At 46.8% G+C, this 12,100-nt stretch overlaps 1 protein-coding gene across 1 annotated transcript in view; it reads left to right on the top strand.

Moving 5' to 3' along the window:
* LOC124016921 (voltage-dependent T-type calcium channel subunit alpha-1H-like) overlaps positions 1-12,100 on the top strand; it is a gene marked incomplete at both ends in the record, with an annotated part of 126,258 nt that overhangs the window by 16,693 nt on the left and 97,465 nt on the right. Inside the window, 2 exon segments of the mRNA XM_046332254.1 lie at positions 11,516-11,568; positions 11,571-11,827. Coding sequence (XP_046188210.1) covers positions 11,516-11,568; positions 11,571-11,827 — 310 coding nt within the window.

The raw sequence follows: 12,100 nt of genomic DNA, 5'->3' as shown, positions 1-12,100 counted from the left end.
CACGCAGGCAGGAAAATTACACCAATCAACACGTCTGAAGAACAGGTCAGGTTCCATGGGGGGGGGAGACAGTGAGAGAGAGAGGGAGAGGTAGATCCTAGGGCTCAGGTGCTCTGAGACAGAGATGGGAGAATTAAGCAGGCAGGAGAATTACACCTGATAGGACAGACTGTCTCCACGGCTCATAGACTATTGCAGCTACTACAGGTACTGGAGGCCTGAGACAGAGGGGATCGGGGGGACACTGGCCCCAGACAGGGCCAACCAGGATATAACCCCACCCACTTTGCCCAAGCACAGCCCCTCACCACCAAAGAGAAATCAACAAGGCAGTAACTACCCTGAGACAAGGCCGAGTACAGCCCACGGAGATCTCCTCCACCGCACAAGCCCCTGAGGACAGGAAGGATGGAAGGGCACGCCAGTGACTCAGCCCCCGTAATAGGGACAGAGAATCCCAGTGGGAGAGAGGGGAACTGGCCAGGCAGAGACAGCCGTTAACCTTCGCACCCCCTGGGCCAGACGACACTCAATCATAAGGATGAGAGGATGCTTCAGTAAAGACTTCAAGGTTGAGACCGAGTCTGCGTCTCTCAGGCAGACCGTTCCATAAAAACGGAGCTCTATAGGAGAAAGCCCTGCCTCCAGCTGTTTGCTTAGAAATTCTAGGGACAATTAGGAGGCCTGCGTCTTGTGACCGTAGCGTACGTGTAGGTATGTACGGCAGGACCAAATCAGAGAGATGGGTAGAAGCAAGCCCATGTAATGCTTTGTAGGTTAGCAGTAAAACCTTGAAATCAGCCCTTGCCTTAACAGGAAGCCAGTGTAGGGAGGCTAGCAGTAATAGTAATAGTAATATGATCAAATTAACAATCTAATCAAGATCCTAGCAGCCGTGTTTAGCACTAACTAAAGTTTATTTATCCGGGTAGCCCGGAAAGTAGATCATTGCGATGACCAAAATGTTGAATATTTTCTGACTTCCAGGTCCGAATTCAGGGAAAGAGGAACGCTGTACAGACTTAATAACTAGAACCTTTAAAAGACGAAAACACCTCCACCTTTGCAGGAGGGGGATACGGTCACGATGATACACTACTATATAGCCAAATGACATTTACTCCTGAGGTGCTGACCTGTTACGGTCACTATGGAAAGACAACTGACATTTACTCCTGAGGTGCTGACCTGAGGACTGGCCACCCCTCATAGCCTGGTTCCTCTCTAGGTTTCGAATCTCCACCCGGCACAGCCAGAAGAGGCCTTTCTAGGGAGATTTTACTAGCCACCCCACATAGCCTGGTTCCTTTCTAGGTTTCTTCCTAGGTTTTGCACTTTCTAGGGAGTTTTTCCTAGCCACCGTGCTTCTACACCTGCATTGCTTGCTGTTTGGGGTTTTAGGCTGGGTTTCTGTACAGCACTTTGAGATATCAGCTGATGTACGAAGGGCTATATAAATACATTGGAGGAGAGGCCTCATTTAAAACGGTAAATTCATCAGGTTTAAGCCATGTTTCAGTCAGGCCAAACACATCAAGATTATGATTGAATGTTCATTGACTATAACTGCCTTGGTGGTCCTTCTGTAGCTCAGTTGGTAGAGCATGGCGCTTTCAATAACGCCAGGGTAGTGGGTTCGATTCCCGGGACCACCCATATAGAATGTATGCACACATGACTGTAAGTCGCTTTGGATAGCGTGAAATGGCATATATTAAGTAAGGGATCTAACATTAAGTAGCCCTGTTTTGAGATGTGAGGTATCATGATCTCTTTCAATAATCTAGTGAGATTTCTAAGGCGAACACTACCGCGTTTAGTTTTGCCTGCCCTACATCGAGGCACAGACACGGGTCTCAATGGGGATAGCTGAGCTGACTACACTGACTGTGCTAGTGGCAGACTCCACTAAGCTGGCAGGCTGGCAGGCTGGCTAACAGCCTGCTGCCTGGCCTGCACCCTGTCTCATTGTGGAGCTAGGGGAGTTAGAGCCCTGTCTATGTTGGTAGATAAGATGAGAGCACCCCTCCAGCTCGGATGGAGTCCGTCACTCGTCAGCAGGTCAGGCTTGGTCCTGTTTGTGGGCGAGTCCCAGAAAGAGGGCCAATTATCTACAAATTCTATCTTTTGGGAGGGGCAGAAACCAGTTTTCAACCAGCGATTGAGTTGTGAGACTCTGCTGTAGAGCTCATCACTCCCCCTAACAGGGAGGGGGCCATGAGACTCTGCTGTAGTGCTCATCACTCCCCCTAACAGGGAGGGGGCCAGAGACTAGATAGGTAGGGGCACTAAAGACAGACTAGAGGTTCAGGAGAGTAGACTAGAGACAGACTAGAGGTTCAGGAGGGTAGACTAGAGACAGACTAGAGGTTCAGGAGGATAGACTAAAGACAGACTAGAGGTTCAGGAGGGTAGACTAAAGACAGACTAGAGGTTCAGGAGGGTAGACTAAAGACAGACTAGAGGTTCAGGAGGGTAGACTAGAGACAGACTAGAGGTTGAGGAGGGTAGACTAAATACAGACTAGAGGTTCAGGAGGATAGACTAGAGACATTAGACTAGAGGTTCAGGAGGGTAGACTAGAGACAGACTAAAGGTTCAGGAGGGTAGACTAGAGACAGACTAGAGGTTCAGGAGGGTAGACTAGAGACATTAGACTAGAGGTTCAGGAGGGTAGACTAGAGACAGACTAGAGGTTCAGGAGGGTAGACTAGAGACATTAGACTAGAGGTTCAGGAGGGTAGACTAGAGACAGACTAAAGGTTCAGGAGGATAGACTAAAGACAGACTAGAGGTTGAGGAGGGTAGACTAGAGACATTAGACTAGAGGTTCAGGAGGGTGGACTAAAGACAGACTAGAGGTTCAGGAGGGTAGACTAAAGACATTAGACTAGATGTTCAGGAGGGTAGACTAGAGACAGACTAGAGGTTCAGGAGGGTAGACTAGAGACATTAGACTAGAGGTTCAGGAGGGTAGACTAGAGACATACTAGAGGTTCAGGAGGGTAGACTAGAGACAGACTAGAGGTTCAGGAGGGTAGACTAGAGACATTAGACTAGAGGTTCAGGAGGGTAGACTAAAGACAGAGTAGAGGTTCAGGAGGGTAGACTAGAGACATACTAGAGGTTCAGGAGGGTAGACTAGAGACATTAGACTAGAGGTTCAGGAGGGTAGACTAGAGACATTAGACTAGAGGTTCAGGAGGGTAGACTAAATACAGACTAGAGGTTCAGGAGGATAGACTAGAGACATTAGACTAGAGGTTCAGGAGGGTAGACTAGAGGCAGACTAGAGGTTCAGGAGGGTAGACTAGAGACATTAGACTAGAGGTTCAGGAGGGTAGACTAGAGACAGACTAAAGGTTCAGGAGGATAGACTAAAGACAGACTAGAGGTTGAGGAGGGTAGACTAGAGACATTAGACTATAGGTTCAGGAGGGTAGACTAAAGACAGACTAGAGGTTCAGGAGGGTAGACTAAAGACATTAGACTAGATGTTCAGGAGGGTAGACTAGAGACAGACTAGAGGTTCAGGAGGGTAGACTAAAGACATTAGACTAGAGGTTCAGGAGGGTAGACTAGAGACATACTAGAGGTTCAGGAGGGTAGACTAGAGACAGACTAGAGGTTCAGGAGGGTAGACTAGAGACATTAGACTAGAGGTTCAGGAGGGTAGACTAAAGACAGACTAGAGGTTCAGGAGGGTAGACTAAAGACATTAGACTAGATGTTCAGGAGGGTAGACTAGAGACAGACTAGAGGTTCAGGAGGGTAGACTAAAGACATTAGACTAGAGGTTCAGGAGGGTAGACTAGAGACATACTAGAGGTTCAGGAGGGTAGACTAGAGACAGACTAGAGGTTCAGGAGGGTAGACTAGAGACATTAGACTAGAGGTTCAGGAGGGTAGACTAAAGACAGAGTAGAGGTTCAGGAGGGTAGACTAGAGACATACTAGAGGTTCAGGAGGGTAGACTAGAGACATTAGACTAGAGGTTCAGGAGGGTAGACTAGAGACATTAGACTAGAGGTTCAGGAGGGTAGACTAGAGACAGACTAGAGGTTCAGGAGGGTAGACTACAGACATTAGACTAGAGGTTCAGGAGGGTAGACTAGAGATAGACTAGAGGTTCAGGAGGGTAGACTAGAGATAGACTAGAGGTTGAGGAGGGTAGACTAGAGACAGACTAGAGGTTGAGGAGGGTAGACTAAAGACAGACTAGAGGTTCAGGAGGGTAGACTAAAGACAGACTAGAGGTTCAGGAGGGTAGACTAGAGACAGACTAGAGGTTGAGGAGGGTAGACTAGAGACAGACTAGAGGTTCAGGAGGGTAGACTAAAGACAGACTAGAGGTTCAGGAGGGTAGACTAGAGACAGACTATAGGTTGAGGAGGGTAGACTAAATACAGACTAGAGGTTCAGGAGGGTAGACTAGAGACAGACTAGAGGTTCAGGAGGGTAGACTAAAGACAGACTAGAGGTTCAGGAGGGTAGACTAGAGACATTAGACTAGAGGTTCAGGAGGGTAGACTAGAGACAGACTAAAGGTTCAGGAGGATAGACTAAAGACAGACTAGAGGTTGAGGAGGGTAGACTAGAGACATTAGACTAGAGGTTCAGGAGGGTAGACTAAAGACAGACTAGAGGTTCAGGAGGGTAGACTAAAGACATTAGACTAGATGTTCAGGAGGGTAGACTAGAGACAGACTAGAGGTTCAGGAGGGTAGACTAAAGACATTAGACTAGAGGTTCAGGAGGGTAGACTAGAGACATACTAGAGGTTCAGGAGGGTAGACTAGAGACAGACTAGAGGTTCAGGAGGGTAGACTAGAGACGTTAGACTAGAGGTTCAGGAGGGTAGACTAAAGACAGAGTAGAGGTTCAGGAGGGTAGACTAGAGACATACTAGAGGTTCAGGAGGGTAGACTAGAGACATTAGACTAGAGGTTCAGGAGGGTAGACTAGAGACATTAGACTAGAGGTTCAGGAGGGTAGACTAAAGACAGACTAGAGGTTCAGGAGGGTAGACTAGAGACAGACTAGAGGTTCAGGAGGGTAGACTAGAGACATTAGACTAGAGGTTCAGGAGGGTAGACTAGAGACAGACTAAAGGTTCAGGAGGATAGACTAAAGACAGACTAGAGGTTGAGGAGGGTAGACTAGAGACATTAGACTAGAGGTTCAGGAGGGTAGACTAAAGACAGACTAGAGGTTCAGGAGGGTAGACTAAAGACATTAGACTAGATGTTCAGGAGGGTAGACTAGAGACAGACTAGAGGTTCAGGAGGGTAGACTAAAGACATTAGACTAGAGGTTCAGGAGGGTAGACTAGAGACATACTAGAGGTTCAGGAGGGTAGACTAGAGACAGACTAGAGGTTCAGGAGGGTAGACTAGAGACATTAGACTAGAGGTTCAGGAGGGTAGACTAAAGACAGACTAGAGGTTCAGGAGGGTAGACTAGAGACATACTAGAGGTTCAGGAGGGTAGACTAGAGACATTAGACTAGAGGTTCAGGAGGGTAGACTAGAGACAGACTAGAGGTTCAGGAGGGTAGACTACAGACATTAGACTAGAGGTTCAGGAGGGTAGACTAGAGATAGACTAGAGGTTCAGGAGGGTAGACTAGAGATAGACTAGAGGTTGAGGAGGGTAGACTAGAGACAGACTAGAGGTTGAGGAGGGTAGACTAAAGACAGACTAGAGGTTCAGGAGGGTAGACTAAAGACAGACTAGAGGTTCAGGAGGGTAGACTAGAGACAGACTAGAGGTTGAGGAGGGTAGACTAGAGACAGACTAGAGGTTCAGGAGGGTAGACTAAAGACAGACTAGAGGTTCAGGAGGGTAGACTAGAGACAGACTAGAGGTTGAGGAGGGTAGACTAAATACAGACTAGAGGTTCAGGAGGGTAGACTAGAGACAGACTAGAGGTTCAGGAGGGTAGACTAAAGACAGACTAGAGGTTCAGGAGGGTAGACTAGAGACATTAGACTAGAGGTTCATGAGGGTAGACTAGAGACAGACTAAAGGTTCAGGAGGATAGACTAAAGACAGACTAGAGGTTGAGGAGGGTAGACTAGAGACATTAGACTAGAGGTTCAGGAGGGTAGACTAAAGACAGACTAGAGGTTCAGGAGGGTAGACTAAAGACATTAGACTAGATGTTCAGGAGGGTAGACTAGAGACAGACTAGAGGTTCAGGAGGGTAGACTAAAGACATTAGACTAGAGGTTCAGGAGGGTAGACTAGAGACATACTAGAGGTTCAGGAGGGTAGACTAGAGACAGACTAGAGGTTCAGGAGGGTAGACTAGAGACATTAGACTAGAGGTTCAGGAGGGTAGACTAGAGACATTAGACTAGAGGTTCAGGAGGGTAGACTAGAGACAGACTAGAGGTTCAGGAGGGTAGACTACAGACATTAGACTAGAGGTTCAGGAGGGTAGACTAGAGATAGACTAGAGGTTCAGGAGGCTAGACTAGAGATAGACTAGAGGTTGAGGAGGGTAGACTAGAGACAGACTAGAGCTTGAGGAGGGTAGACTAAAGACAGACTAGAGGTTCAGGAGGGTAGACTAAAGACAGACTAGAGGTTCAGGAGGGTAGACTAGAGACAGACTAGAGGTTGAGGAGGGTAGACTAGAGACAGACTAGAGGTTCAGGAGGGTAGACTAAAGACAGACTAGAGGTTCAGGAGGGTAGACTAGAGACAGACTAGAGGTTGAGGAGGGTAGACTAGAGACATTAGACTAGAGGTTCAGGAGTGTAGACTAGAGACAGACTAGAGGTTGAGGAGGGTAGACTACAGGTATTAGACTAGAGGTTCAGGAGGGTAGACTAGAGACAGACTAGAGGTTCAGGAGGGTAGACTAGAGACAGACTAGAGGTTCAGGAGGGTTGACTAAAGACAGACTAGAGGTTCAGGAGGGTAGACTAAAGACAGACTAGAGGTTGAGGAGGGTAGACTACAGACATTAGACTAGAGATATTGAGCAGCATTAGTTCTGGAGGTTCTGGAGCTTTTCCTTCCTGGTTCCTTCTGGTTTAGGGGTTTTAATCATTGATTATTGTGATTGGGAGCAGCAGTAGGTTCTGGTTTAGGGGTTTTAATCATTGATTATTGTGATTACGAGCAGCAGTAGGTTCTGGTTTAGGGGTTTTAATCATTGATTATTGTGATTACGAGCAGCAGTAGGTTCTGGTTTAGGGGTTTTAATCATTGATTATTGTGATTACGAGCAGCAGTAGGTTCTGGTTTAGGGGTTTTAATCATTGATTATTGTGATTACGAGCAGCAGTAGGTTCTGGTTTAGGGGTTTTAATCATTGATTATTGTGATTACGAGCAGCAGTAGGTTCTGGTTTAGGGGTTTTAATCATTGATTATTGTGATTACGAGCAGCAGTAGGTTCTGGTTTAGGGGTTTTAATCATTGATTATTGTGATTACGAGCAGCAGTAGGTTCTGGTTTAGGGGTTTTAATCATTGATTATTGTGATTACGAGCAGCAGTAGGTTCTGGTTTAGGGGTTTTAATCATTGATTATTGTGATTACGAGCAGCAGTAGGTTCTGGTTTAGGGGTTTTAATCATTGATTATTGTGATTACGAGCAGCAGTAGGTTCTGGTTTAGGGGTTTTAATCATTGATTATTGTGATTACGAGCAGCAGTAGGTTCTGGTTTAGGGGTTTTAATCATTGATTATTGTGATTACGAGCAGCAGTAGGTTCTGGTTTAGGGGTTTTAATCATTGATTATTGTGATTACGAGCAGCAGTAGGTTCTGGTTTAGGGGTTTTAATAATTGATTATTGTGATTACGAGCAGCAGTAGGTTCTGGTTTAGGGGTTTTAATCATTGATTATTGTGATTACGAGCAGCAGTAGGTTCTGGTTTAGGGGTTTTAATCATTGATTATTGTGATTACGAGCAGCAGTAGGTTCTGGTTTAGGGGTTTTAATCATTGATTATTGTGATTACGAGCAGCAGTAGGTTCTGGTTTAGGGGTTTTAATCATTGATTATTGTGATTACGAGCAGCAGTAGGTTCTGGTTTAGGGGTTTTAATCATTGATTATTGTGATTACGAGCAGCAGTAGGTTCTGGTTTAGGGGTTTTAATCATTGATTATTGTGATTACGAGCAGCAGTAGGTTCTGGTTTAGGGGTTTTAATCATTGATTATTGTGATTACGAGCAGCAGTAGGTTCTGGTTTAGGGGTTTTAATCATTGATTATTGTGATTACGAGCAGCAGTAGGTTCTGGTTTAGGGGTTTTAATCATTGATTATTGTGATTACGAGCAGCAGTAGGTTCTGGTTTAGGGGTTTTAATCATTGATTATTGTGATTACGAACAGCAGTAGGTTCTGGTTTAGGGGTTTTAATCATTGATTATTGTGATTACGAGCAGCAGTAGGTTCTGGTTTAGGGGTTGTAATCATTGATTATTGTGATTACGAGCAGCAGTAGGTTCTGGTTTAGGGGTTTTAATCATTGATTATTGTGATTACGAGCAGCAGTAGGTTCTGGTTTAGGGGTTTTAATCATTGATTATTGTGATTACGAGCAGCAGTAGGTTCTGGTTTAGGGGTTTTAATCATTGATTATTGTGATTGGGAGCAGCAGTAGGTTCTGGTTTAGGGGTTTTAATCATTGATTATTGTGATTACGAGCAGCAGTAGGTTCTGGTTTAGGGGTTTTAATCATTGATTATTGTGATTACGAGCAGCAGTAGGTTCTGGTTTAGGGGTTTTAATCATTGATTATTGTGATTACGAGCAGCAGTAGGTTCTGGTTTAGGGGTTTTAATCATTGATTATTGTGATTACGAGCAGCAGTAGGTTCTGGTTTAGGGGTTTTAATCATTGATTATTGTGATTACGAGCAGCAGTAGGTTCTGGTTTAGGGGTTTTAATCATTGATTATTGTGATTACGAGCAGCAGTAGGTTCTGGTTTAGGGGTTTTAATCATTGATTATTGTGATTACGAGCAGCAGTAGGTTCTGGTTTAGGGGTTTTAATCATTGATTATTGTGATTACGAGAAGCAGTAGGTTCTGGTTTAGGGGTTTTAATCATTGATTATTGTGATTGGGAGCAGCAGTAGGTTCTGGTTTAGGGGTTTTAATCATTGATTATTGTGATTACGAGCAGCAGTAGGTTCTGGTTTAGGGGTTCAGGTGTTTGGCCATGATCATCACAGGTGTAATTAGTGGAAGGGAGGGGTGTGGCCATGATCATCACAGGTGTAATTAGTGGAAGGAGGAGGGGTGTGGCCATGATCATCACAGGTGTAATTAGTGGAAGGGAGGGGTGTGGCCATGATCATCACAGGTGTAATTAGTGGAAGGAGGAGGGGTTTGGCCATGATCATCACAGGTGTAATTAGTGGAAGGGAGGGGTTTGGCCATGATCATCACAGGTGTAATTAGTGGAAGGGAGGGGTTTGGCCATGATCATCACAGGTGTAATTAGTGGAAGGAGGAGGGGTTTGGCCATGATCATCACAGGTGTAATTAGTGGAAGGGAGGGGTTTGGCCATGATCATCACAGGTGTAATTAGTGGAAGGAGGAGGGGTTTGGCCATGATCATCACAGGTGTAATTAGTGGAAGGGAGGGGTTTGGCCATGATCATCACAGGTGTAATTAGTGGAAGGAGGAGGGGTTTGGCCATGATCATCACAGGTGTAATTAGTGGAAGGGAGGGGTTTGGCCATGATCATCACAGGTGTAATTAGTGGAAGGGAGGGGTTTGGCCATGATCATCACAGGTGTAATTAGTGGAAGGAGGAGGGGTTTGGCCATGATCATCACAGGTGTAATTAGTGGAAGAGAGGGGTTTGGCCATGATCATCACAGGTGTAATTAGTGGAAGGGAGGGGTGTGGCCATGATCATCACAGGTGTAATTTGTGGAAGGAGGAGGGGTTTGGCCATGATCATCACAGGTGTAATTAGTGGAAGGGAGGGGTGTGGCCATGATCATCACAGGTGTAATTAGTGGAAGGAGGAGGGGTTTGGCCATGATCATCACAGGTGTAATTAGTGGAAGGGAGGGGTTTGGCCATGATCATCACAGGTGTAATTAGTGGAAGGAGGAGGGGTTTGGCCATGATCATCACAGGTGTAATTAGTGGAAGGAGGAGGGGTTTGGCCATGATTATCACAGGTGTAATTAGTGGAAGGGAGGGGTTTGGCCATGATCATCACAGGTGTAATTAGTGGAAGGGAGGGGTTTGGCCATGATCATCACAGGTGTAATTAGTGGAAGGGAGGGGTTTGGCCATGATCATCACAGGTGTAATTAGTGGAAGGAGGAGGGGTTTGGCCATGATCATCACAGGTGTAATTAGTGGAAGGAGGGGTTTGGCCATGATCATCACAGGTGTAATTAGTGGAAGGGAGGGGTTTGGCCATGATCATCACAGGTGTAATTAGTGGAAGGGAGGGGTTTGGCCATGATCATCACAGGTGTAATTAGTGGAAGGAGGGGTTTGGCCATGATCATCACAGGTGTAATTAGTGGAAGGGAGGGGTTTGGCCATGATCATCACAGGTGTAATTAGTGGAAGGAGGAGGGGTTTGGCCATGATCATCACAGGTGTAATTAGTGGAAGGGAGGGGTTTGGCCATGATCATCACAGGTGTAATTAGTGGACGGTTTGGCCGTTTGCGAGAGAGCAGACTTGCACGGAGGTAACGTCGTTCCCTCCAGAAGTAAAACAGGAAATTACAAACTTTTGCGAGACAAATTTTACTTCTGGGATCAGGCCTGCAACTCTCCTTTGTTCAGACTACAAGATATTCTCACAAAGTCATCTGTAACCTCCCCCTCTCTTTCTCTCTCTCCTCTCTCTCTCTCCTCCTTACCTCCATCCCTGCTTCTCCCTTTCCTCCCTCTCTGTCTCTCTCTCCTCTCTCTCTCTCCTCCCTACCTCCATCCCTGCTTCTCCCTTTCTCTCCCTCTCTGTCTCTCTCTCCTCTCTCTCTCTCTGCTTCTCCCTTTCTCTCTCCTCTCTCTCTCTGCTTCTCCCTTTCTCTCCCTCTCTGTCTCTCTCTCCTCTCTCTCTCCTCCCTACCTCCATCCCTGCTTCTCCCTTTCTCTCCCTCTCTGTCTCTCTCTCCTCCCTCTCTCTCCTCCCTACCTCCATCCCTGCTTCTCCCTTTGTCTCCCTCTCCCTCTTTCTCTCTCCTCTCTCTGCTTCTCCCTTTCTCTCCCTCTCCTCTTTCTCTCTCCTCTCCCTCTCCCTCTCCCTCTCCCTCCCCCTCCCTCTCCCTCTCTCTCCTCCCTCTCTCTCCTCCCTACCTCCATCCCTCCTTCTCCCTTTCTCTCCCTCTCTGTCTCTCTCCTCTCTCTCCCTGCTTCTCCCTTTCTCTCACTCTCCTCTCCCTCTCCTCTCCCTCTCCCTCCTCTCTCCCTCTCCCTCTCCCTCTCCCTCTCCCTCTCCCTCTCCCTCTCCCTCTCCCTCTTCCTCCCTCTCCCTCTCCCTTTCTCTCCCTCTCCCTCTTTCTCTCTCCAGGATATACAACGTCTCCTTCCTGACTGTGTACTATCGTCCCGAGGAGACGGAGGACATCCCTTTATCTGCTCAACCAATCGGGAGAACGGAATGCTGCGGTGTTCCGACGTTCCGCGCCGCCGAGTGGACGGGTCCTGGTGCATGCTGGGGGCAGAAGGGGTAGGGGAGGGGCCTGGGGCAGATGGACCAATAGGAGGCGGGTGTGTGAACTGGTACCAGTATTATAATGTCTGTCGGGCTGGGGAGCGAAACCCTCATAAAGGAGCCATCAACTTTGACAACATCGGATACGCCTGGATCGCTATCTTTCAGGTAGGAGATGTTATTCTCCCTTTCTCTCTCTCTCTCTCTCTCTCTCTCTCTCTCTCTCTCTCTCTCTCTCTCTCTCTCTCTCTCTCTCTCTCTCTCTCTCTCTCTCTCTCTCTCTCTCTCTCTCCCTCTGTCTCTCTCTCCTCTCTCTCCTAGATAGACTGACTATTCGCCTGGATTGCTATCTTTCAGGTAGGAGATGTTATTGATGACTGACTGACTGACTGACTGACTGACTGTCTGACTGACTGACTGACTGACTGACTGACTGACTGT

The sequence above is a fragment of the Oncorhynchus gorbuscha genome, unplaced genomic scaffold (assembly GCF_021184085.1).
Source record: "Oncorhynchus gorbuscha isolate QuinsamMale2020 ecotype Even-year unplaced genomic scaffold, OgorEven_v1.0 Un_scaffold_1190, whole genome shotgun sequence".
Taxonomy (NCBI): Eukaryota; Metazoa; Chordata; class Actinopteri; order Salmoniformes; family Salmonidae; genus Oncorhynchus; species Oncorhynchus gorbuscha.
The sequence above is the reverse complement of the archived record's forward strand: the minus strand, read 5'-3'. Positions and strand labels throughout refer to the sequence as shown.